A 27,615-nucleotide genomic window follows, 5' to 3' on the forward strand; every position below is an offset into this window, starting at 1 on the left:
CTGCTGTTAGTTCTCCTTGCTAATGAAACACTTTCACTTTCGGGATCCTCTACACTCTATTCTCAGGGGAGCGACTAGCCCAGGCTCAGCTTAGTGGAAATCACCGAGCCCCACAGGGCATCTAGTGGGCCATTCTTTAAAAGATCAAACAAGTGGGACATGTGTTTCTTTTTTTGCTTCTGATAAACTTTTATTCCTTGTACCATGTTATAGCACAACATGCATCTCTGAGAGATAACAACATAAACAACAGTATCAATAAATAGATTATTATCCCTTTTCAACTTCAGGCTATACATAAACATTTTCTCAGGTTCCAGAGAGTCTCTACACTCTTGGCATGTGTTTCATTTCAACTGGTCGTTAGCCTTAGTTGTAGAAAATCTTCACTTGTAACAGAAGTGTACAAAACAGATAACAAACTACCAATCAGGGCAACTGTGCATACTGACACGGTCAAATACCGTGATCCAGTGGAAGGTCTAAGATGAGTCAGCACAACACGTCCACCAGTCAACTGTTCACTTATGTCTTTTTTAGGAAAGGCCATTGGTTTTAGATTTAGGTTCTCTGAGATTCTGAAATCAGTGCTTTCTTTATACAGGGAAAAGAACCAGCATTTAATATGTGTGTGGGAGTACACATAGGACAAGCTTGTTTCCTTTCTTTTCTTTCTCTTTCTTTCAAGACAGTCTTGCTATGTAGCACAGGCTGGTCTTGAATAGTCCTTTAGCTTCACTCACTAGTGATGGGTTTTTAGCATGGGCTTACCTCCATGCTAGTCCAAGCTTGACTTTGCTTGTGGATTTCCTGAAACAGGCAGCTCATGGCCAGCATCTACAGGAACACTGTAGGGATCTTTGAGGGTTAAATAGGGAGTCCATTCCTTGGCTCAGAATGAGCTTAGTTTAGAGACTAGGGCCCTGACAACTCAATGGCGACCCGTCACTCTGCGGCAGTGGCTCCTATGTTGTCTCCTGATGGCACGGAATGACTAGTGAGGACAGCAGAAGAGCAAGCAAAGCTTTGAGATAGAAAAGCAGCTCTTTCAAGAGCAGTAAGATACTCCCAGGGGAGCTTACGTTTGGCTATGACTGGAACCTGATTGGTTAAGCCTGCATAAATGAGGGATTAAGGGGCTCATCTGCCTGCAGTGAGTAAGTCTGAAGACTCTGAAGGGGAGATGAGGTGGGAGGCCGTGGCTCAGCCACCTAGTAGCAGGAAGGAGAAGAGCCAAAGGCAGGAGAGCAAAGCTGATGGCCAGCAGTTACTTTCCTAAGTAAGAGCATTTTAGAACACATACCTCCTGAACTAAATTTACAGAGTGTCAGCTTTGCAACAGAGAAGCTGTGCTCTCAAAGACCAGGCCAGAACTCAAACTAGAGGGCTTCTGCACTAAACTTGCAGGATTTGATCTAACATTCAGTTTTTCTAAGTCTAGCTTCTGCCTTCTCTGTACGAAGTGCTTTGGGAAACAACTTCTGCCAGTCATTCAAGAACACACCCCTGCCCGTGTGTAACAGTTTTTCTTCTCCGGAGACCTCTTATCCACATCTGCCAAACTGAAGGCTTTACTCCTATCATCGACACAGGGGTAAGGAAAGGGTCTATGTGCATTCTTCTCACACTGCCACTTCCTGCCAAATGCATTCCTTCCCACATAACTTGAGAGGACTGGATCAGTCCAGGAGTCAGCATCAGCTCTGACTCTCAACTGGTCAGGACTTACAGGTCTCCTCACTGTGAGTAGCCTGGTGCCTACTGCGCTTAGAACTGCTAATAAAGGCTTTCCCACACTGGCTGCACTTGTAGGGCTTTTCCCCAGTGTGAGTTCGCTGGTGGACGATAAGCCGGGCACTTAGGCTGAATGTCTTCCCACACTGATTACACTCGTAGGGCTTCTCTCCAGTGTGAGTCCTCTGATGCTGAGTAAAGCAGGAGCTCTGCCTGAACGTCTTCCCGCACTGGCCGCACTCGTAGGGCTTTTCCCCAGTGTGTGTCCTCTGATGAACGACGAGAACGTAGCTCTGACTGAAGGATTTCCCGCACTGCTTGCACTGATACGGCTTCTCTCCAGTGTGAGTTCTCTGATGCATGACAAGGTGTGAGCTCCGGTTGAATGACTTCCCACACTCGTTACACTCGTACGGTTTCTCTCCTGTGTGGGTTCTCTGATGCGACACAAGCTGCGAGCTCCAGCTGAACGACTTCCCACAGTAATTACACTCGAAGGGCTTCTCGCCGGTGTGAGTCCTCTGATGTGCAACGAGTTTATAGCTTTGGCTGAAGGACTTGCCACAGTGACTGCACTCATAAGGTTTTTCTCCAGAATGAATTTTCTGGTGCGCGATGAGCTTGTAACTCTGGATGAACGACTTCCCACACTGGGTGCATTCGTATGGCTTTTCTCCTGTGTGGGTTCTTTGATGTGCGATGAGTTTGTAGCTCTGGCGGAACGACTTCCCACACTGGGTGCACTCATAAGGCCTCTCGCCAGTGTGAGTTCTTTGATGTACCACAAGAACATATCTCTGGGTAAAGGACTTCCCACACAGATTGCACCTGTACGGTTTCTCTCCGGTGTGAATCCTCTGATGAGAAACAACATGCGAGCTCCGGGTGAAGAACTTCCCACACAGGTTGCATTTGTAGGGCTTTTCCCCCGTGTGGGTTCTTTGGTGTGCAATGAGATGTGAGCTCCAGCTGAAGGACTTGCCGCAGTACTTACACTCAAAGCGCTTCTCCTCACAGTAGTTTCTCAGGCTTTGAGGGAGAGACGGACTTGGGGCAGTTTTACGTGTATCCTGACCCTCTTGAACAAGAAGCTTCTGAGGCCCACTGAGGACCACGTTATGGTTTAAAACTTGCCCGCGCCCTTTAAAGCCAAAGGTTTTACCTTCCAAACGAACTTTTTCATTTAGATTTAGGGGCGCACCTCGGCCAAAAGGTTGAACATGACCATTACGTTCATAGGCTTTCTCTCCTTGTGGGCTGCTTATGAACTGAGAGGGACGAATGTTCCGAGGAGCTTCCCCAGCTGTGTCATCTTCAAGGAGATCTGAGTTCTCGCTGACCTTTTGGTGACTGTTTGCAACGCCATCACCATGTAACTTTTTAACATGTGACGCCTGTTTATGGCAATGGTTTCTGAGGGGTATCATGGGGAATGAAGGCCGGCTGGTACTCGGGCAACTCCTGTCAAGGTCATGACCCCTGTAGACAGTATCAGGAGAACCAGCGCTACCCTGGGTAAAGGCCACCTCCTCTTGCTTGTTCGGTTGTTTCTCCAACTGCTCCTTACAGTCTCGGGCTTCTTCACATGATGACAGCCAAGGATCATCTCTTGCCAACCCCTCTAGCTTCAATCCATGGGATGGTTCTTCATCGAAGACTGTCTGCTTTGAGGTTGCTCCTTCTGTTCCATGTACAGCTGGCAAGTCTGGAAAACAGTACAGCAAGGCACCCACCCACATTAGTCACTTATCATACCATGACCAAATGCCCAACAGTAACAAGTCTACAGAAGGAAGCCTGCCTTTGGCATATGGCTTAGAAGGCTCAGACTAGAATTCCTTAGCCCCAGGGGCTTGTGCAGATCAGCTTGTCAAGCGGAGTGAGTGGAAAGTTCAATCTGTGATAGCGAGCAATCGGAGAAAGATCAGAGCACAGATATACCTAACCTGAGGGACACCGATGAAATGACCCCTTTCTTCAAACCAAACTCTACAGTCTTGTTTCTAGAACCTTTCAAAATAGTGCCATCTGCTAGAGAACATGCATTTAACACACGAGCCTGTGGAATATACTCCATATCCAAACCACAACGTCCTGAACATTCCAGCCCCCTGCCCCTGCCCCCAATTAGAGCTAGATAGTGGGATAAAGCTTACAAGAAACTAGAGAAAATGTTTTGACTTATGTACCTCTAATCTGGGTTGAGAAATGAAAGGAGAGAGGGCAGAGTTCAGAAGTGCCACATCCCTGGCCAGGTGGTGGAGGCAGAGGCAGAGGCAGAGGCAGAGGCAGAGGCAGAGGCAGAGGCAGAGGCAGAGGCAGAGGCAGAGGCAGAGGCAGAGGCAGAGGCAGAGGCAGAGGCAGAGGCAGAGGCAGAGGCAGAGGCAGAGGCAGAGGCAGAGGCAGAGGCAGAGGCAGAGGCAGAGGCAGAGACAGAGGCAGAGGATCATTGAGTTTGAGGCCAGCCTGGTCTACAGAGTGAGTTCTAGGACAGCCAGGGCTACACAGAGAAACCCTGTCTCAAGAAAAAGAAAACAAAGAAACAAAGTGCTACAGCCCAAAGGTACAACAGAATCTTCCACTCAAACTATCTGCACCTTAATTTTATCTAAATAAACAAGACTTTAAATGTCATGGACTTCCATGTCTCAAGATAAAAATCACCTATGCAGGGCCGGGAGAGATGACTCAGTGGTTAATAGCACTGGTTGCTCTTTCAGAGGACACACACTAGGGAGCTCATACCTGTCTGTATTCTCATTTCAAGTGACATGACATCCTCTTTTGCCTGGTAGCATCTGCTTGTTCATAGTGCACATACTCAGACCCACACATATATCCACATAGGAAAAATAACCTTTATGCAGAACATATAGAACCTCAAGCAAATTTAAAAATGTAAAATCAATAGGAATAAAACACAAAGTGCTAAAAACGGAAAGAGCCCCAAGAGAGGATATAAAGAGCCTTTTAGTCTGTGTCTGTGCTAGACACGTGACACTGAAATGCTGGTAGCTACATTTCTTAGAAAGTTCCAGAGGCATGAAACTGACTCGCACAGTGTGCATCAACAAGTCGTCAACACAGTAATATTTGTGAACACAGAAACTCAATGTTGTCCCAGTTCTCCAAACAAATGATGTGCCATGGACTCAGGATTCCTCTACAGAGATTAGAAGTACGTACACAACCTGCTCCTAAGTAACTGTTAGGTAATGCTTAAAGAGCCCATGTAGAAAAAGTGATTACCCACATAGTCTGTAAGACAGGGGAAACAGCAACTGGAAACCCCAGTGGGGTTTACAACCAGATCTTATGCCCAGGTAACGACCCCACGTATGTGGTTCTCGACTGGTGGAACTGGGCGGCTCACTCTGGGTACAGTGCAACACTGACCCATGATGCATGAGAGTTCTCATGGCTTCCAAAACACCTACATCTTAATGAGGGGTAACGAAACAGTGAATACAGCTACAGTGGGGTTGGTGGGCTCTGGTGTGAGTTAATGAAGATAAAGCCACAGTGGGCTCAATGTTACATTCTGGCAAAACAGAGAGGTGGGGAGAGTACCAGACTCTCAGAGTTCTGTCACTGCCCCAGCTATACGTGTCTTGAAGAGGTGCTAAATTAAAGTGAGAGGGCTTAGTGGGGCCTGGGCTTCTGTAAGTTTTCTCCATGCTGGGTGTGGTGAAGATATAGTTGCGTTCAGGTCACCTCTGTTCCTACAGTAATCTAGTAAACTTACTCGTTTACCAAGCTGGACTTGGATGTAAGTGTCTGTGGGCGTACTGTTGAGGGGACTAGACTTTTCTGTACACCTCCCTGGGAAAAGTCACACGAAAACTGGACAGATGCACTGATAAAGTGTTTATAACCTTTGCCTTGCCTCAGTGAGGGAACTGTGTGGTTTGGAAAGCTGTTGGAAGGAGAGACTGGACTTTGGATATTTATGCTGGAGACAGAAGAAAAACCCACTCAGTTTGATCTCAGGCTTTGGCTGTTAGGATCTGTGAAGACTGGACAACCTCAAACCCGATAAATTACATTTTATATAAATTTTCATTCCCAGGGTGGGGCAGAGTCACCTGTGTTAAAAATTCTGCAAGGCTGCAGAACAGACTGCAAGAGCATAGGAATGCCTGGTCTGTCAGTGCGCCGAGATCTCCAAGTACCACATTGTGCCTGCCTCCAACACCGCGTCCCCAGGCCTTCCAATGCAGCCAGGCTGCTAAGTTTCCCCATGTTCCTCACTCAGGTTCTGGGGGTCTCCCAGCCTTTCCAGTGTTGCTAGCAATCCCTCAACACTTCTAGGAGACACTTGCAGGAACGTGGTGAGGGTAGCTGGGTGGGCGCCGTGAGCTACAGAACACCCCCCAACATTTCTAAGAGCTACAGAAAGGACTGGCACGCAGCAGTGCCGGGTCCAGGTCTGTTCTGAGAATACCAGAATAGATCCTCTGGGCAGCATCTCCAAGAACGTGGAGAAAGACTCCAGGCGGGCATTGGCCAGGGAGCAGGTGCTGCAGGTAGACCTTTGACCTTCCTTCCCCTGCCCGCTATGGTGTGTTCCTGAGCACACAAAACAAAGGTTAAAAAAAGCAAACCTGGCTGCTGAGCCCCACAGCTTAACAGGAAAGAAGAGCATTGCTATGTAGTCCTCTGTTTAGAGCGGCTCAGTACTCACCCCACAGGTCCCTATGGCCTTCCAGGGTCACAGTTTTCTCTGGGGTTCTCTGGGCATTGTTCCACGTGCTCTGTGCCTCCTCTGTAAGGTCCACAGTCACAATCTTGAAGTCTGTGCTTTCCTAGAACAGCACACACATTCCTGCTTAGCTGGGCATGGGTAGTTTTTCCTCAGCGCCCCTGGACTCTAACCACCGGGCAGTTACATTAGAGGACCATCTGCATCCAAAGCATCCTAACCTGGGTCAAAAGCACTGCTGAGCTTCAGCTGCCAGGCCTGCTTTTAACCCTTAAAGAGGCACATCAAACAAGAGGTATATAGAGTCTCCTCTTCTTATTTACTTACTTATTACAGACTGAACCCAAACCCTCACACACATTAGGCAAGCGCTCTACCACTGAGCCATGTTACCAGCCTTTCAAAAGGTTGCTGAGGAGCTGCTGGAGAGATGGCTTAACTGTCACGATCACTTGTTGCTGCTGCAGAGGATCCAACATCCTCTTCTGACGTCTACAGGTAAGAGGCACACATGTGCTGTACACACATGAAGACAAAACACTCCTCTACATGAAATAATATAAATATTTTTAGTTATTATTTTATGTGAGTGGATGTTTTGCCTGCATTCATTTATCTGTACCATGTGTGTGCAGCAGAGGCTGGAAGAGGACATCAGATCCCCTGGGAATGGTGTTAAGGACTCTAGTGAGCTGCCATGTTAGGAGTTGAACCCAGGCTCTCCAGAAGAGCAGCTAGTGCTCTGAATCACTGGGCCATCTCTGCAGCTCCTAGATTTTTATCATTTGTTACCATCTGTGTCTGTGTGATAGAGGAGCAGGAGCCTGCATGTGCCACAGAGGTATGGTGAGGCCAGAGGAACAGGTCCAGGCGCTGACTCTTGCCTGCCCTCCTGTGGAGGCAGAGCTTGCTTGTTCCTGCCATGGTGCCTACTCCAGGCTACGGTAATTGGGCAGCTTCCTGGAACATCCCCTGGCCACTTGGTTACTGGGGCTTGTGAGATGGGTCAGAGGAGAAGGGCACTTGCCATTAAGTTTGACAACTTTGGGGCTCGCAGAGGAGGAGGAAAGAAATGACTCCAGGGAGTTTTCCTCTCCATCAAGGAGTCTAACCTCCACAAATATGCTGTGGCCAGAGTTTGTACACACACACACACACACACACACACAGACGAACTGACTCACATGCAGAAACAAAGTAATAACAGATTATCAACTGTATGTAACAAACAATTTCTCGTTCAGGAGTCAGCATGTGTGTAATGAGGCCTCTCAGGACTGTAGTTCTAACATACACCTGTTTTCCTTGGTAATTCGGCGCAGAGTTCATACAGGCCTCATGAGTTGTGAGGCAAGCTCTCCACGCAAACCACACCCAAGCCCCCAGCACATTCCCCTTTTTTGTTTGTTTGAGACGGGCTCTCACAAACCCCAGGTTGGCTTTAAACTCATGATGTAGCTGAGGCTGCCACATGCTCTCACACCTGGTTACATGCAGTGCTGGGGACTAGCCCGAGCTCTTCCACACATGCTAGGGAAGTGGTTTACTGACTGGCCAAACCCAGGCCCCATATATACTCCCTGTGGGTAAGAAAGCCCAATTCTCAGAGGCTGGGGAGACTGGTCAGTAAGTTAAGTAGTTGCCACACAAATGTGAGGACCAGAGTTCAAACCCCAGTAGCCGCATAAAAGCCAGATAGACATGATGGCTTATAATCTACCTCTTAGAGCATCTCCAGGGCAGGATGGCTACCTAAACTAGTTAAAATCAGCAAGATCCAGTTTAGCAAGCAACCTTTCCTCAATATATGAGGTGGAAATGGTGGTGAAAGGTACCTCATGTAAACCTCTGGTCCCCGAATGAATGTGCATGTGTATGTGCATGCATGCAGACACACACACAAGTCTCTTTGCCTTTGTAAACCTGAGCGCTCCACTAAGCTATATCTACTGCTGCCCACTGAGGTCTGCATTTCATCTTCTGCCTCAGACATTAGCAAAGTCTAGCTGTCAGGTGAATCTGACCCCATGCCTGGTTTTTTCTAGGTACGTGTTAAGTATAATTTAGCTCCCAGTGGCTACTGTATTTTAGGTGACTGGTCTATTTCTATAGAGCAGCAGCGTATAACTAGGAAGGAGACTGTAAAACCACAAACCCGAAATGCTTACTCTCTGACCATGGGCATAAAAACAAAAAATCCTATTATAGAAACATTATTGTTCTGTTTAGTTTTGGAGATTCTGCCTAGAATCCCTCAGTGAGGGTCTGGGGGCGTGGCTCAGTGGTAGAGCCCCTGCCTAGAATCCCCCAGTGAGGGTCTGGGGGCGTGGCTCAGGGGTAGAGCCCTTGCCTAGAATCCCCCAGTGAGGGTCTGGGGGCGTGGCTCAGGGGTAGAGCCCCTGCCTAGAATCCCCCAGTGAGGGTCTGGGGGCGTGGCTCAGGGGTAGAGCCCCTGCCTAGAATCCCCCAGTGAGGGTCTGGGGGTGTGGCTCAGGGGTAGAGCCCTTGCCTAGAATCCCCCAGTGAGGGGCTGGGGGCGTGGCTCAGGGGTAGAGCCCCTGCCTAGAATCCCCCAGTGAGGGTCTGGGGGCGTGGCTCAGTGGTAGAGCCCCTGCCTAGAATCCCCCAGTGAGGGGCTGGGGAAGTGGCTCAGTGGTAGAGCCCCTGCCTAGAATCCCCCAGTGAGGGTCTGGGGGCGTGGCTCAGGGGTAGAGCCCTTGCCTAGAATCCCCCAGTGAGGGTCTGGGGGCGTGGCTCAGTGGTAGAGCCCCTGTCTAGAATCCCCCAGTGAGGGGCTGGGGGCGTGGCTCAGTGGTAGAGCCCCTGCCTAGAATCCCCCAGTGAGGGGCTGGGGAAGTGGCTCAGTGGTAGAGCCCCTGCCTAGAATCCCCCAGTGAGGGGCTGGGGGCGTGGCTCAGGGGTAGAGCCCTTGCCTAGAATCCCCCAGTGAGGGTCTGGGGGCGTGGCTCAGGGGTAGAGCCCCTGCCTAGAATCCCCCAGTGAGGGTCTGGGGGCGTGGCTCAGGGGTAGAGCACTCATCTTCCACACAAGCCTCCTATGCCTACTCCCTGGCAACAATAGTTATAATGAAGATGTCAACATTACTCAGATATCAAGGAAGGGCCTGCAAGTTGGTTTAGCAGGTAAAGACGCTGCCAGCTTGCTGAGATGACACATGCTTTCATTTCAGCACTCAGTAAATAGTGAGTTTGAGGTCCTGGACAGTCAGGGATCATAAAGAGACCATGTCTTTTTTTAAAAAAAGGATGGGGGAGCCGGGCGTGGTGGCGCACGCCTTTAATCCCAGCACTCAGGAGGCAGAGGCAGGTGGATTTCTGAGTTCGAGGCCAGCCTGGTCTGCAGAGTGAGTTCCAGGACAGCCAGGGCTACACAGAGAAACCCTGTCTCGAAAAACCAAAAAAAAAAAAAAAAAAAAAAAGGATGGGGGATGGAAAGATGGCTCAGTGGTTCATCCAGAGGACCCAGGTTCAATTCCCAGCACCCATGTGGCAGCTCACAACGGTCTGTAACTCTAGCTTCAGGAGATCCACACCCTCACACAGATACACATGTAGGAGAAACACCCATGAGACAGAAAATAAACAGAAATCATTTATTTATAAAAAAGATACTTACTACAAAGCTTTACACCCTAAATTTGTTCCCCGAACTCCACATGGTGAAAAGTGAAAGCCGACTCTTACAAGTTGTCCTCAGGCACTGAGAGCTCTACATCTTTATGCAAAGGAAACCAGGAGCAGACTGTCTTCCAAGTGGCTAGGAGGAGGGTGTCAAAGCCACAGTGATGCACTTCCTCCAACAAAGCCACAGCTACTCCAACAAGGCCACACCCCTAATAGTGCTACTCCCTGGGCCAAGCATATTCAAACCACCACCTGTGGTTTTGCACTTGACCCTCAGGAACATACCACAAACACTTCACCAACTTCTGCCCCACCCGCCACTCTCGCTTCCATCCACTCTAGTTCCCTTCAGTGTGCTTTCACTACTCGCCACCATGCACATGGCCTCCAGGTGAAGGATGGGCCTCATCCAACTCACCTGAGGCATGATGTCCGGTGACCCAGCATCTTCTCCCTCCACTTCAATGATCATCTCTTGGGGTAGAACAAAGTTCTGGAGAAACACATGAGACAAAAGGAACCCATAAGAGAACAAAGCCAAGCCTGGAACCCCCATGGTGGGTAGGTCGAATCTGACCTGCACTAACACATCCACCTGCCAATCTCAGCTCCCTTCCATATAACCTCAAAGTCACCTGTGTAGAGAGAAGGGGCCTTCCAAGGAATGAGGCCTCACACACAGCACAAGACTACTGTGAGTGCTTCAGTGTGGCCCTGCTTGTCAGCTGAAGGTGGCTGAGTGAAGCCAGGATACATGTGCAACAAAAGAACTCACCTGGCCTGGCCTGGCTTGTCCACTGGGCCCTGCCTAAACTCCTGCACCATTCAGCAGTAAACAAGCAACTCAGTCTCTAGCATGACCTAAGCCAGAAGCAATTCAGAGTGACTAACAAATTAACTTCACAATAAGTCAGATATGGTGGCATATGACTGTCGCCGTAGCACTTGGGAGGCAGGAGGCTCATGAAGTTCAAGGGTATACTCAGCAACACAGCTTCTCATAGGCCAGCCTCTATTGGAGAGCTCCTACAGAAGAGGCTAGAAGACGACCCTGTGCTTAATGGACAGCCATGAGGATTAGAGCTTGGATCCAGCACCCAGGCTGTCCTGCCAATGTCTACAACTTGCTCTGAGTTGTGTAGAGGCAGGAGAATCGTTGGGCCTTCTGCCTCCCAATCTAGTCCCAGGTTCAGGGACAGCTCCTGTTTCAAAGGACACCTGTCAGAGGTGCACACACCTGCACACATAAACTCAGGCACAGCACACACACACACACACACACACACACACACACACACACACACACACGATCTTTTTAAACAGCACAAACAGTAAAGAAACTAGTGATGTATAAACAGCTGGGGCTGGATAGGGGGCTCAGCAGTCAGAGGACTGGCAGCTGAGATTCTAGGCATGGATAGTATGGAGTTAACCAATTGCTTTGTATTGGAGCTAAGGCCCACTCTCAAGGGAAAATGCATGCCTGGTACTTTAAAGTGGCTAAAAAGCATGTGGCTGTGGGGCCCACATACCCTAGCGGTGAACCTCTCACTATTATTTTTGTTGGATGGGCATTGTAACAACCTCCCCCCCCCCCCCCCAGTCTTCATCACTATGTCTTAGATTAGCACAGCTCTCAGACATCAACAAAGGTTTTTAGTTGTCTTTGTTTCCTGTGTGCCTGTGAGGTGACAGAGAAACCCACAACGGATCAATGTATACAGAACAGGTCTGTGGAATGCTCAGCCACAAATAAGGCTTATCTGTAACAGCCCTTCACGCCCCATCTCAAGGACCATTGATGAGTGACTGTAAGACAGTCTCTCCTGGGCTAGAGAGATGGCTCAGCGGTTAAGAGCACTGACTATACTCTTCCAGAGGTCCTGGGTTCAATTTTCAGCAACCACATGGTGGCTCACAAACATCTGTAATGGGATCCAATGCCTTCTTCTGGTGTGTCTGAGGACAACTACAGTGTACTCATATAAATAAAATAAATAAATCTTCAAAACAAACAAACAAACAAACAAACAAAACAGCCAGCTCCTGCCTGAGTTTCAGGGACTGAAAAGACTGTAAGAGCCACAGGTCAATGAGAACAGAAACAAACACTGTCTTCTGGTGAAGGCAAACTCTGTACTCAGGATGAGACCCGTATAACATCAAACCACCCAACAATCTAGCCTGGCTGGCTGGCTGGCTGATCGGCAGGGCACAGCTCAGGAGCCACTTCTACCTGAGGAATTACTGACAATAGGTATGTTCTAGGGGAGGGAAACTTAGTTTTCATTGAAGATGTAGTTTACAGTAGGTTCCCAATAGTACAGCGGATGCTGTGATAGTGGACCCAGAAGGAGTTAAGGGAACAGTGGGAGGTGAGTATGGCCAAAATGTGTTTTTTTTTTTTGTGTGTGTGTGTGTGTGTATAAAGCACTCAAAGAATAAAAACATTGTGGGCCTAGAGCAGATCCTGTGCCAGAGTTACATAAACAAATACCACTAGGAGAGAGCCGGTCTCCCAGAAGTGCCTACATACCTGTGAGCACAGGTAAGACCACTACTTCTCTTCAAACTCCTGGTCAAGAGGGACCCTCCCAAAGCCATCAGGACACAGGAACCAATGAACAGCCAAGGACAGGATCCTTAGGGTCTCTGTCTGAACCCCAGAGCTGACCCTGTACCACAGCTCTCCATACCCAAACTCCTCCCAGAGAGAACTGGTCTCCCGGGTGGACTGGCACACAGGCTTGCAGGACAGACAAGCCACAGTCAGAGACTGCAAGACCAGCTAATTCCAGAGATAACCAGATGGTGAAAGGCAAGCACAAGAACATAAGCAACAGAAACCAAGGCTACTTGTCATCATCAGGACCCAGTTCTCCTACCACAGCGATCCCTAGTTACCCCAATACACCAGAAAAGCAAGACTCTGAATTAAAATCACATATCATGATGATGATAAAGGAATTTAAGAAGGACATAAATAACTCCCTTAAAGAAATACAAGAGAACACAGGTAAACAGGTTGAAGACCTCAAAGAGTCAACACAAAAATTCCTTAAAGAATTACAGGAAAACACAACCAAACAGGTAAAGTAACTGAACAAAACCATCCAGGATCTAAGAAATGGAAATAGAAACAATAAAGAAATCACAAAAGGAGACAACCCTAGAGAAAGAAAACCTAGGAAAGCGATCAGGAGTCATAGATGTAAGCATCACCAACAGAACACAAGAGATGGAAGAGAGAATCTCAGGGGCAGAAGATACCATAGAAAACATTGACACGACAGTCAAAGAAAATGCAAAATGCAAAAAGATCCTAACCCAAACCATCCAGGAAATCCAGGACACAATGAGAAGACCAACCCTACGGATAATAGGTATAGAAGAGAGTGAAAATTCCCAAATTAAAGGGCCAGTAAATATCTTCAACAAAATTATAGAAGAAACCTTCTCTAACCTAAAGAAAGAGATGCCCATGAACATACAAAAAGCCTACAGAACTCCAAATAGACTGGACCAGAAAAGAAATTCCTCCTGTCACATGATAATCAAAACACCAAATGAACTAAACAAACAAACAAAAAATAGATTATTAAAAGTTGTAAGGGAAAAAAAGGTCAATTAACATATAAAGGCAGACCTATCAGAATTACACCAGGCTTCTCACCAGAGACTATGAAAGCCAGAAGATCCCGGGCAGATGTTATGCAGACCCTAAGAGAACACAAATGCCAGCCCAGGATGCTATACCCAGCAAAACTCTCAATTACCAAAGATAGAGAAACCAAGATATTCCATGACAAAATCAAATTCACACATTATTGTTCCACAAATCCAGCCTTACAAAGGATAATGGATGGACAACCCAACACAAGGAGAGAAACTACACCCCAGAAAAAGCAAGAAAGTAATCTTCTTTTAACAAACTCAAAAGAAGACAACCACAGAAACATAAAAATAACATTAAAAATAATAGGAAGCAACAATCACTACTCCTTAATATCTCTTAACGTCAGTGGATTCAAATCCCCAATAAAAAGACATAGACTAACAGACTGGATATGTAACCAGGACCCAGCCCTTTGCTGCATACAGGAAATGCACCTTAGTGTCAAAGACAAATACTATCTCAGAGTAAAGGGCTAGAAAACAATTTTCCAAACAAATGGCCCCAAGAAACATGTGGGAGTAGCCATTCTAATATTGGATAAAACCGACTTTCCACCAAAAGTCATCAAAGAAAGATAAGGAAGGACACTTCATACTCATCAAAGGATTCTGAATATCTATGCTCCAAATGCAAGGGCACTCACATCCATAAAAGAAACTTTACTAAAGCTAAAAGCAAACATTGCACCTCACACAATAATTGTGGGAGACATCAACACCCCACTCTCATCAATGGACAGATCAGGGAAACACAAACTAAACAGAGACACAGTGAAACTAACAAAAGTTATGGACCAAATGGATTTAACAGATATCTGTAGAACATTTCATCCTAAATCAAAAGCACCTCACGGTACCTTCTCCAAAATTGTCCATATAACCAGTCACAAAACAGGCCTCAACAGATACAAAAATATTGAAAGTATCCCATGCATACTAACAGAGCACCACGGACTAAGGTTGATCTTCAATAACAATATAAATAATAAAAAGCCAACATTCATGTAAAAGCTGAACAATACTCTACTCAATAACTTGGTTAAGGAAGAAATAAAGAAATAAATTAAAGACTTTTTAAAGTTTAAATTCACCCAAGAAGAGTAGATGGCAGGAAATAACCAAACTCAGGGCTGAAATCAACCAAGTGGAAACAAAAAGAACTATTCAAAGAATCAACCAAACCAGGAGCTGATTTTTTATGAAAATCAACAAGAGAGATAAACCCTTAGCAGACTAACCCTTAGCAGACTAACTAGAGGGCACAGGGACAGTATCCTAATCAACAAATTCAGAAATGAAAAGAGAGATAGTATAACAACAGACACTGAGGAAATTCAAAAAATAATCAGATCCTACTACAAAAGGCTATATTCAATACAACTGGAAAATCTGGATGAAATGAATAATTTTCTAGACAGATACCAAATACCAAAGTTAAATCAGGATCAGATAAACCATGTATACAGTCCCATAACCCCTAAAGAACTAGAAGTAGATCTTCAGCGCAAACCCAGCAGAGGGTCCCAAGGTCCCCAGAGGACTTTCTATGCCAAAAGCGCCTTAGCACACCCAGGATCTTGGGATCACTGGTGAGTGGAATGCAACATCTGTTCCCAAGAATCCTGGAGCGTCTTGTGCCAGCAGGAACAGGGACAAAGGAATCCCACCCAACCAGAGGTTTGGATTCCTTCTGGTGGCTCCAGCCCCGTGCCATATTGGACATGAACTGGGCAGGATCTTGAGATCACTGAGACCAGTCTACGCAGGAGAGCGCGTGGGTGGCAGAAGCAACAGAGCTTCTTGGACAGGGTCCCTTCCAGCCTTCATCCTCAACCAGGAGGCGGAGCTGAGACCCAGACCCCTGGGCACCTTCCTTGCCAGAGGAGAGTCGTCCTCCAGGGAGGGCTCTGACCCCAGGACTCAGGAGGTGGATCTGAGCTCCAGACTTCTGGACACCTGCCCTGCAAGAAGAGAGCTTGCCTAGAGAGTGCCCAAACCACTGGGACTCAGGAGAGAGTTGGACTCCCAGGAGTGCTGACAGAGGCTAACAGAACCACAGGAGGAACAAGCTCCAGCCAGAGACAGCTAGAACATCTAACACCAGAGATTACCAGATGGCGAAAGGCAAATGTAAGAATCTTACTAACAGAAACCAAGACCACTGGGCATCATCAGAACCCAGTACTCCCACTACAGTGAGTCGTGGATACCCAACACACCCAAAAATCAAGACTTGGATTTAAAATCATATCTCAAGATGCTGGCAGAGGATTTTAAGAAGGGCATTAATAAATCACTTAAAGAAATACAGGAGAACACTGCTAAACATGTAGAAGTTCTTAAGGAATTACAGGAAAAAACTGCTAAACAGGTAGAAGTCCTTAAAGAGGAAACACAAAAATCCCTTAAAGAATTAAAGGAAAACACAACCAAACAGGTGATGGAATTGAACAAAACCATCCAAGATCTAAAAATGGAAGTAGAAACAATAAAGAAAACCCAAAGGGAGACAATCCTGGAGATAGAAATCTGTCTATTTACTGCTGTGAACAGACAACATGACCAAGGCAAATCTTATAAAAAACAACATTTAACTGGGGCTGGCTTACAGATTCAGAGTTCAGTCCATTACCATCAAGGTGGGAGCATGGCAGCATCCAGGCAGGCATGGTGCAGGAGGAACTGAGAGTTCTATGTCTTCATCCAAAGGCTGCTAGTGGAAGACTGACTTCCAGGCAACTAGGGTGAGGATCTTATGCCCACACCCACAGTGACACAACTACTACAACAAGGCCACACCTCCAAATGGTGCCACTTCCTGGTCCAAGAACATACAAACTATCACAAAATCCTAGGAAAGGAATCAGGAACCATAGATGCGAGCATCAGCAACAGAATACAAGACATGGAAGAGAGAATCTCAGGTGCAGAAGATTCCATAGAAAACATGGACACAACAATCAAAGAAAATGCAAAATCCAAAAAGATACTAACTCAAAACATCCAGGAAATACAGGACACGACGAAAAGAACAAACCTAAGGATAACAGGTGTAGATGTGAATGAAGATTTTCAACTTAAAGGGCCAGTATGTATCTTCAACAAAGTTATAGAAGAAAACTTCCCTAATCTAAAGAGATGCCCATGAACATACAAGAAGCCTACAGAACTCCAAGTAGACTGGACCAGAAAAGAAATTCCTCCTGACACATAATAATCAGAACAACAAATGCACTAAATAAAGATAGAATATTAAAAGCAGTAAGGGAAAAAGGTCAAGTAACATATAAAGGCAGACCTATTAGAATTACACCAGAGACTATGAAAGCCAGAAGATCCTGGACAGATGTTATACAGACCCTCAGAGAACACAAATGCCAACCCAGACTACTATACCCAGCAAAACTCTCAATTACCATAGATGGAGAAACCAAGATATTCCATGACAAAACCAAATTCACACAATATCTTTCCACGAATCCAGCCTTTCAAAGGATAATAAAGGGAAAACTCCAACACAAGGATGAAAATTATGCCCTAGAAAAAGCAAGAAAGTAATCCTTCAACAAACCTAAAAGAAGACAGCTGCAAGAACAGAACCCCAACTCTAACAACAAAAATAACAGGAAGCAATAATTACTTTTCCTTAATATCTCTTAATATCAATGGATTCAATAAAAAGACATAGACTAACACACTGGCTACATAAACAGGACCCAACATTGCGCTGCATACCCGAAACCCACCTCAGGGACAAAGACAGACACTACCTCAGAGTGAAAGGTTGGAAAACAAATTTCCAAGCAAACGGTCTGAAGAAACAAGCTGGATTAGCCATTCTAATATCGAATAAAATCGACTTCCAACCCAAAGTCATCAAAAAAGACAAGGAGGGGCACTTCATACTCATCAAAGGTAAAATCTACCAAGATGAACTCTCAATTCTGAATAGCTATGCTCCAAATGCAAGGGCAGCCATATTCATTAAAGAAACTTTAGTAAAGCTCAAAGCACACATTGCACCTCAGACAGTAATAGTGGGAGACTTCAACACCCCACTCTCATCAATGGACAGATCCTAGAAACAGAAACTAAACAGAGACACATTGAAACTAACAGAAGTTATGAAATAAATGGATTGAACAGATATCTACAGAACATTTTATCCTAAAACAAAAGGATATACCTTCTTCTCAGCACCTCATGGCACCTTCTCCAAAATCGACCATATAATTGGTCACAGAACAGGCCTCAACAGATACAAAAATATTGAAATTGCCCCATGTATTCTATCAGATCACCACAGACTAAGGCTGATCTTCAATAACAACATAAATAATAGAAAGCCAACATTCACGTGGAAGCTGAACAACACTCTACTCAATGATAACTTGATCAAGGAAGAAATAAAGAAAGAATTTAAAGACTTTTTATAGTTTATTGAAAATGAAACCACAACATACCCAAACTTATGAGATACAATGAAAGCAGTCCTAAGAGGAAAACTCATAGCTCTGAGTACCTCCAAAAAGAAACTAGAGAGAGCACACATACACTAGTAGTCTGACAAAACACCTAAAAGGTCTAGAACAAAAGAAAGCAAATTCACCCAAGAGGAGTAGACAGCAGGAAATATGCAAACTCAGGGCTGAAATCAACCAAGTGGAAATGAAAAGAACTATACAAAGAATCAACCAAACCAGGAGCTGGTTCTTTGAGAAAATCAACAAGACAGATAAACCCTTAGCCAGACTAACTAGAGGGCACAGGGACAGTATCCTAATTAACAAAATCAGAAATGAAAAAGGAGACATAACAACAGAACCTGAGGAAATGCAAAACATCATCAGATCCTACTACAAAAGGCTATACTCAACAAAACTGGAAAACCTGGATGAAATGGACAACTTCCTAGACAGATACCAGGTACCAAAGTTAAATCAGGATCAGATTAACAATCTAAACAGCCCCATATCCCCTAAAGAAATAGAAGCAGTCATTAATAGTCTCCTAACAACAACAACAACAAAAAGCCCAGGAACAGATGGGTTTAGTGCAGAGTTCTATCAGACCTTCAAAGAAGACCTAATTCCAATTCTTCTCAAACTATTCCAAAAAATAGAAACAGAAGGTACTGTATCCAATTCATTCTATGAAGCCACAATTACTCTGATACCTAAACCACAAAAAGACCCAACATAGAAAGAGAACTTCAGACCAATTTCCTTTATGAATATTGATACAAAAATACTCAATAAAATCCTCGCTAACCAAATCCAAGAACACATCAAAACAATCATCCATCATGATCAAGTAGGCTTTATCCCAGGGATGCAGGGATGGTTTAATATATGGAAATCCATCAATGTAATCCACTATTTAAACAAACTCAAAGACCAAAACCACATGATCATCTCATTAGGTGCTGAGAAAGCATTTGACAAAATTCAATATCCCTTCATCTTAAAAGTCTTGAAAAGATCAGGAATTCAAGGCTCATACCTAAACATAATAAAAGCAATATACAGCAAACCAGTAGCCAACATCAAACTAAATGGAGAGAAACTTCAAGCAATCCCACTAAAATCAGGGACTAGACAAGGCTGCCCACTTTCTCCCTACCTATTCAATACAGCACTCGAAGTTCTAGCCAGAGCATTTAGACAACAAAAGGAGATCAAGGGGATACAAATTGGAAAGGAAAAATTCAAAATATCACAATTTGCAGATGATATGATAGTATATATAAGTGACCCTAAAAATTCCACCAGAGAACTCCTAAACTTGATGAACAGCTTTAGTGCAGTGGCTGGATATAAAATTAACTCAAACAAATCAGTGGCTTTTCTCTACACAAAGGATAAACAGGATGACTCCCAGGCTTTTTATGGTTGGGAGACTTAATGACCATTTCTATTTCTTTTCTTTTCTTTTCTTTCTTTTTTTTTTTAACTTTTTTTTTTTTTGTTTTTAATTAGAGTAAGAGGAACACCCCTCCATTGCTGGTGGGATTGCAAGCTGGTACAACCACTCTGGAAATCAGTATAGTGGTTCCTCAGAAAATTGGACATCGTACTATCAGCGGACACAGCTATACCACTCCTGTGCATATACCCAGAAGATGTTCCAATATGTAATAAGGACACATGCTTTACTATGTTGATTGCAGCCTCATTTATAATAGCCATGAGCTGGAAAGGACCCAGATGTCCCTCAACAGAGGAATAGATACAGAAAATGTGGTACATTTACACAGTGGAATATTACTCAGCTATTAAAAACAATGAATTCATGAAATTCTTAGGGAAATGGATGGGACTAGAAAATATCATCCCAGGTGAGGTAACCCAATCATAAAAGGTCACACATGGTATGCACTCAGTGATGAGTGGATATTAGCCCAGAAGCTCGGAATACCCAAGAGACAATTCTTAGACCAAATGAAGCTTAAGAGGAAGGAAGACCAAAGCATGGATACTTTGATCCTTCTCAGAACGGGGAACCCATGGTAGTAGATACAGAGATAAAGTAGGGTGCAGAGCCTGATGGAAATGTCATACAGAGACTGCCCCACCTGGGGATCCATCCCATATATAGTCACCAAACCCAGACACTATTGTGGATGCCAACAAAGATTATGCTGACAGGAGCCTGATATAGCTGTCCCCTGAGAGGCTCTGTCAGTGTCTGACAAATACAGAGGTGGATGTTCTCAGCCACCCATGGACTGAGTACTAGGTCCCCAGTGGAGGAGCTAGAGAAAGGACCAAAGGAACTGATGGAGCTTGTAACCCCATAGGAGGAACAACAATATGAACCAACCTGTATCCCCCAGAGCTCCCAGGGACTAAACCACCAGCCAAAGAGTACACATGGAGGGACCCATGGCTCCAGCTGCTTATGTAGCAGAGGACGGCCTTGTTGGACATCAATGGGAGGAGAGGCCTTGGTCCTGAGAAGGCTCTATGCCCCAGTGTAGGGGAATGCCAGGACAGGGAAGTGGGAGTGGGTGGGTTAGCAAGCAGTGGGAGGGGAGATGGGATAGGGAGTTTTCAGAGGGGAAACCAGGAAAGGGGATAACTTTTGAAATGCAAATAAATAAAATATCTGATAAAAAATAAAGTAAGGAAAAAAAGAATAAAAACATTGTATTAAGAATAGAAGCATACAGGATTTCAACATACACATAGGAAACAGACTCAACAGGAGAGGGCAAGGAACTTGAAGGTGATGTAGGTGAGGAGAAAGGAGGAAAAGCTGAGCTAGTCAACAGATTAGAGATAGCTCGGCTACAAATCTAGTGATGGGTCACCACTGACAACCTTTTGTATTTAAGAGTTTTAGACTTATATCTGTAGAAAATATTTGTTCTTGCCATAATGTCCAGAAGGCATTTGAAAGTGTTACTGGATTGTTTTAAAAATAAGTGGCTTAGGAATGAGAGCCTAGTTTCGTGTAAGCTGATTGGTCAAAGCCTATGGAGATCTTAGTGACCAGCTGGAATATATAATTCAAAAGTTCTGCTTATTGTGGTAACATTGTTACCAGGCAAAAGATTGCCATACTGAGGATAACTCACATTATAATGTCTTAGACACTGTTCCAAAGCATTGCAGAATGAATTACCTAAAGCATTTAATATGTATTTTATAGAATTTCAACTGAGGTCTTTAAATTGTGTTGTGGATGGGCCTGGTGCTGTATTTTGATGCTAATTCTGCTCTCCTGGGAGGGGCTGTGGACAAGGGATGAGTCATGTACTCAGGTGACTTCTTGTGAACAAATTCCCTAATAAAGGAGCCAATCACTGAGCGAGTAGGAGGGACTTCCGGGTTGGAGAGGGGAAGAGAAAAGGAGGCAGGAGAGAGGGTCCTTTTTGCCTGAGGACGAGATGTAGCTACTAGTGTCTCCTGGCGGATTCACCACTGGAAAATTTAGATTTAATATTGCGTACAAGATTAGGATTCTAGATTAGGATTAGGATTCTAGTTGTTGCACCCAGAGATTGAGTTACTGTTGTTTCTGAACTAAGTTTGTGTGGTGTTTCTCTTCTCGTGGGGACGCAACTGGTTCCAGAGAGAAAGATATAGCAGCAAAGCATGGGTTTGCCTGATGTGCCCACAAAGGCCGTGGGGGTATTGAAGCATGGGGCTGGCATGGTAGTGACCCGTCAGTGGGAACCTAACGAGCTGGGTGGAGAGATTCTGGAGTTCTGTTTTTGGAGATAAAACCAGATCGGGCCATTGCCAGCCAGTACATGGCTGGCCAGGCTTCTGGGGCAGAGAGTTGCCGGCACACGTGTGGAAAGGTGGTTCTTTTTTAATATTTCCTGCAACAAAATTGGGTGGCATATTTAACTCTAAATGAAATACCGGGCTTTTGTACTCTCCTCAGAATTGGAGAAGCACAAAACCCCATCCTTTTCTGGGCTAGAAGTCGTGGTTCACATCTAATCCCAGTACTTAGGAAGCAGAGACAGGAGCATACCTAGTGGAAGGAAGGTCATCTTTAGCTATAGAGTCCCAGGACAGCCCTCAACACATGAGAGCCTGTCCTGCTTAAATTTTTTTTTTTTTTAAAAAAAAAGATGGCCCAGTAGTTAAGAGCACTCGAAGCTCTTAGAGAGGACCTTAGTTTAGTCCTCCATACCACAAGGGGTAGCTCATTGCCTCTTGTAACTCTAGTTCTGGGGGATTTGATGCCCTATTCTGGTTCTGTGGGCACCTACTCACATGTGGAATATAGTCACACACAGACACATAAAAATAAAACTTTAAAAAGAAATAAACACCAGCAGGAGAAATAAGAGCAGCAGTTAAGAGCACTGGCTGATCTTCCAGACGACCTGGGTTCAATTCCCAGCAATGTTAGAGTGGCTCACAACCATCTAAAACTCCAGGTCCAGCCGATCCAGTGCCCTCTTCTGGCCTCCTTGGGCACCAGGCAAGCATGAAGCACCCACACAAATCAAACTTAAAAATTGGTAAATAAAATAATCTTTAAACTTTAAAAGGGTAGAGGGCAGAGGGCTAGAGGGGGGTGGGAGAGAGAGAGAGAGAGAGAGAGAGAGAGAGAGAGAGAGAGAGAGAGAGAGAGAGAGAGAGAGAGAGAGAGAGATCAAGGGTTAAGAGTTCAGATCCAGAAGTCAGGTAACAGGCCAGATGTCCCATGCATACCTGTAACCCCAGCTCAGAGGGGCAGAGAGCAGAGAATCACTAGGACCTACTGGCTTCCAGCTTATCAGGGGAAATGCTAGCCTTTGGTGTGTGATAGACTCTTCCTGGGGAGATGAAACATACATGTGTTTATTCATGCCAGAAAGGAAAACCACATATACCAATCTCAGTTTCTGTAAGAAAGCAGGCTGAGCAAACTATGGGAAGCACGCCAGTAAGCAGCTCTCCTCCATGGTCTCTGCATCAGCTCCTGCCTTCAGTCTCCTGCCTTGCTGCCATTCCAGGCCTAATTTACTCTGGTGATAAACAGCCCAATAAACTCCTTCCTCCACAACTTGCTTGTTGGTGTTTTGTTAGCAATAGAAATCCTAAGATGGGGTTACTAGCAGGATCAGCTACATCCCTGGAACTCCTGCACAGCTTGCAGGCCTGAGGGGGGCTCCTCTGCAGTGGGCCTTAAGAGTTTCCTCTGTAACCGTTGGCTTCCATTATCCTCAGGGAAGGAGCCCTCCTGGCTTTCCACTTTATCAGCTCTGTGACATTTTATTTCACACCCCCCTACCCCCACCAACCCAGAGGGAACACTTCAATCAGAAGAAATTGCTCTACAACATCAAAGAAAGGCCATCTCTCAAGATAACATGTATGTAAAGAGACTACCAACTGGTGCCTTCTATACAGGCAAATACCCCTGTCGACACATGTGTATACATGCACATACACACGTTGATTAATCTTTTAAAAAGCCTGCCACACTGCCAGGCAGTGGTGGCGCACACCTTTAATCCCAGCAATTGGGAGGCAGAGGCAGGCAAATTTCTCAGTTCGAGGCCAGCCTGGTCTACAGAGTGAGTTCCAGGATAGCCAGGGCTACACAGAGAAACCCTGTCTTGAAAAACAAAACAAAACAAAACAAAACAAAACAAAACAAAACAAAAAGCCTGCCACCCATGAGGGACCAAACCCCTTAAAATACTGCAAAGAAATTTTTAAGGCTCGGGCTGTGGGGTCAGGCAGGAAATTGCTGAGGCCCCTGGGGGAAGGGTGGCTTCACTCACCTCCACACCGGCCTGCAGGGACTCCAGGGACTCATCATCTTGCTGCTCCATGGTCTCCTCCAGGTGTGGCGTGGTGCCAAGCTGCATAAATAAAAGCAGCTCTGAACAGCCTGCACTGTTGCTCTCCAGCCCAGCCTGCCCCCTGGCAGTTAATGCCCTAACTGGACATTAACCAAGAATCCCTGAGTTGCTGCTCCAGGTCAAATCTTTGCAGCTCCACTTTGTTCCCCCATTCCCACTACCCTGTAAGCCCATCTCATGCTCAAAACCAAAATGTGCAGCTCCAATCAGGGCATTCCCTGGGTCCTGGGAGCCCCACAAACACCCAGCACTTAAAGAACCCGTTAGTATTACGTACTTTACTGGCCTGAGTGTGCAACTTCAAGACAATCTCTTTCCAGGCCTAGGAACCATATAGCCACTGACCAAATAAAGGAAATTCAGGACACAGCCCCAGCCTCTCCAGATAGTTACTCCATCGAGAACACTGTTCTTTCATCAGCAAACATGCAGAGCCTTCATCTTCCTACCCAAACCGTCAGGGCCAGGCCAGGCCCCTCCTTCCCCCACCCACCCAGACTCTGCCTCAGATTCTTACCCAAACCCTCAGGCTCTGAATTTGTAGCTTGAACCTGATTTCCTCCTCTATCAGTCTGGAGGGTTCTTTGGAACTAAAGCCACAATGGCCCATGTGGAACTGGGGACCACTGGCAGCCACAGCACATATCAGCCTCTGCCAGGACCAGACCCTGTGCCTCTGTAGCTCAGCTGTCTTTGTGCCCGTCTGATGTCACGAACGTGGAAAGCAGGGTGGCAGCTGACCAATCCCACTTGAGGCACCAACCCCACCATACTCCCTTGCTGCTCATGTGGTGCTATGGCTGGAACCCAGTGTTCTGTGCACCCTGGCAAGCTCTCTACCAACTATGCCACATCCTCTGCCCGCATCTTTCTCTCACTACCCTGCCCCCTGATTCTCACCCCAGCACTAATGTACAGTCCCACCTACTTCCCTCCACCCACCAGGCTCCAGCTTGAGTCTCAACCTGCATAATTCCTGCTGTACACCTTCCTGGGCACCTGAATGCCAGGGAGACCCTGTCTTCCCCTACACTTGGGAATCACCTGGTGCTGATTACAGCAAAATCCACCAAGATCCCAGCACTATGTGTCAAAAGTGCATTTCTAGCAGGGCACGGTGGCACACACCTTTCATCCAAGCAGGTTCCCATGAAGGATTTGCATTCAGGACCTGGGTGCTCTACCCATCTGGGGTTCTTTCTTGTTTTGGTTTTGATTCCTTATCCTTTGAGTCAGGGTTTCATGTAGTCTAGGCTAGCCTCACATGCATCATCCTCCTGCCTCTACCACCCAAGTACTGCTTTTTTAGTCATGTGCCACTAGACCGGATTTATGAAGTGCCAGAAATGGAACCTGGGGCTTCGTGCTAGGCAAGCACTTAACCAGCTGAGTTACACCCCAGCTCTAGGCGGATTTTTATCAGACTCTGTATCCCCTTGTGGCTCCAAGTCACAGCTGCCACAATGGTCCTGAGGCCACCAGTTCTGCATGTCTGCAGAGCTGTAGTTAAAATACACCATTACCTAAGTCTGAGCACGGAGCTTGAGAACCAGTCCTAGGCCCTCAACACTTGGCTCCCAAAGTGTCCTCAAACTTAGGCTTCCACCCCGCTCTCCTATAAACGCAGGCATTCTCTTGCTTCAAGGCAGAACAGGCCACAACATAGGTCTTAGCAATACATACTCTGTAAAGCTGTTTATAGCATCTGCCTTCTCCCAGCCAGTTGTCAACCAGAAGGCAGCCTTTTAAAGTATAGGTTCCTTACCTCCAAGCTGGAGTTTCTACCCAACGTGAACATCTTAGAACCCTAAGGTGTTCAGGTTTCAGGTGCCAGTTCCAGATTCTCTAATTGAAGACACTGGCATGCACAGGGCCTTCTGCCTAGAATCCTCTGCTAGGCCCTTGCACCCTCCATCTGGTACTTGACTGTCGAAAGGACTGATTAACTGAAAACAATACTGCCTCTCTTGGTTCAAGAACCAGGACCTCCAGGCTGCTCTAGTGTGAACCCATTTCCTCTGGATCGAAATGCTCCCTCCTAGAAGGAGAAGGGAGGCTCCTAAGACTCAGGAAGCAAACAAAACTTAAAGATCTCAGAAGCTGAAACCTTAAAGATACACACACACACACACACACACACACACACACACACCCTTCCTTAAGATTATACATGCAATAGCGAAGGCTGAGGAGGAGGTACCCTGCACAGATGAGCTGCCTTGGAGTCTTGCAGGCACCTCCAGAGACGCAGCTTCCCTGAGTCATCATTCCCGTGGGCTTTTCAGTGACATAGCTGACTCATCCCGCTCCTGTAGGAAACTCTTCACTCATACTTCTGTAGGGAACAACAATAAACCCACCGGCTCCCTGGGCTAAACTGCGGCCACTGCTCTGCTTGGCTGTCATGCCTGGTCTAGGAACAGAAGCCACACACATCTCCAACAAACAGGACACCCCCAGGCTTGCAAGAACAGTGTCTGCCCAGGTATGAGAACCACCTCTTCAGAACGTTGGCTGGTGATTCCGACACAAACACTTGCTCACGAGTACAGTGTGGGCTTAGATCTAGTACAGAAACAGTGGCATGGTTCCTCTCTTTGGGAAAAAGAATCTGTGCATTGGAAGGCTCTCCACTAAATACACAGGGGAGGAGGGGGTTTCCTGGTACTTCTGTACACACACAGAGGAAACTGCTCAGGTCACACCCAGCTCTGCACCTACCCTCAAGGTCTCTCCGTACCCTCAGAGCTGATTCTGCATATGCACCTAGGTCCACCAGAGTCAGTTATTAGGAGCTGTAGGTGACACACCCTGTAATGGACTCAGTAGACTAGATGGGTCCATTCTCCCCACATCAAAGTGACACATCCCCTTTAGGGAATGCAAGACACTCTTTGCCTCCTGAGACAGGAATCAAGAGGCAGTCTAAAGACACTCAGGGTCAACTCATCAACTTCGAGGTTTTAAAGCTCCCTCCTTCCTCCAAACCAGTAAGGGACCCTCTACTATGCCAAGTAGACCTGAACTCCTCACCTTAGAGGCCCCACCACAATGTCTCTCCGTGGCGATAATACCTCTTCTAAAACTTTTTTGTCTAAAACGCAAGGCACCTTAGTGTCCCCTCGGGCCTATCAATTATCTGCCCTATGCCTACGCCCTGTTTTCCATCCTTTCGGACATCCTCGGTCCCACAGCCTTAGTACAGTCCCACCACACAAAAACCAACCATCCGCGCATGCGCACAACTGTGCAATCTTTACAGCCTCCCGAGACCCAAGAGTCCTACACTGAGGCACAGGAACCCCAAGTCACTGACACTAACGCGTCCAGATTCCCGCCTAGACCCTGCGCATGCGCACATCGACCACTGTAAGCGTCCCTCATCTAACACCAACCTGGACGTCCGTGAGCCCGTGGTGAGGACCGGGGCGGGTCTGAGCCGCTCACGACTCAGCGTCAGAACGAAACTGTGCTCACCGCTTCCTGCCCCGATCCTGAAGCACACCGGGCATGACTCGAGTGGCAGGGGTCTGGCTTCCACTTGG

At 46.3% G+C, this 27,615-nt stretch overlaps 1 protein-coding gene across 5 annotated transcripts; it reads right to left on the minus strand.

The window, feature by feature from the left end:
* Positions 1–27,615, minus strand: Znf180 (zinc finger protein 180). Of its 5 annotated transcripts, none has more exons than XM_029479438.2 (5): positions 27,466–27,615; positions 23,990–24,070; positions 10,499–10,573; positions 6,419–6,539; positions 2–3,439 (listed from the first exon to the last, which is right to left on the minus strand). In XM_029479438.2, the coding sequence occupies exons 2-5, from the start codon at positions 24,038–24,040 to the stop codon at positions 1,719–1,721; spliced, it is 1,968 nt and encodes a 655-aa protein (XP_029335298.2). In that variant the 5' UTR covers positions 24,041–24,070; positions 27,466–27,615; the 3' UTR covers positions 2–1,718. The 5 variants fall into 5 exon arrangements, with proteins under 5 accessions (XP_085698170.1, XP_085698172.1, XP_085698171.1 ...); XM_029479439.2 differs by lacking the exon at positions 27,466–27,615 and adding an exon at positions 22,932–23,035 and having other exon boundaries at positions 23,990–24,073; XM_085842044.1 differs by lacking the exon at positions 10,499–10,573 and having other exon boundaries at positions 1–3,439.

Source organism: Mus caroli, unplaced genomic scaffold (assembly GCF_978045245.1).
Source record: "Mus caroli unplaced genomic scaffold, Mus_caroli_1 scaffold_8, whole genome shotgun sequence".
Classification (NCBI taxonomy): Eukaryota; Metazoa; Chordata; class Mammalia; order Rodentia; family Muridae; genus Mus; species Mus caroli.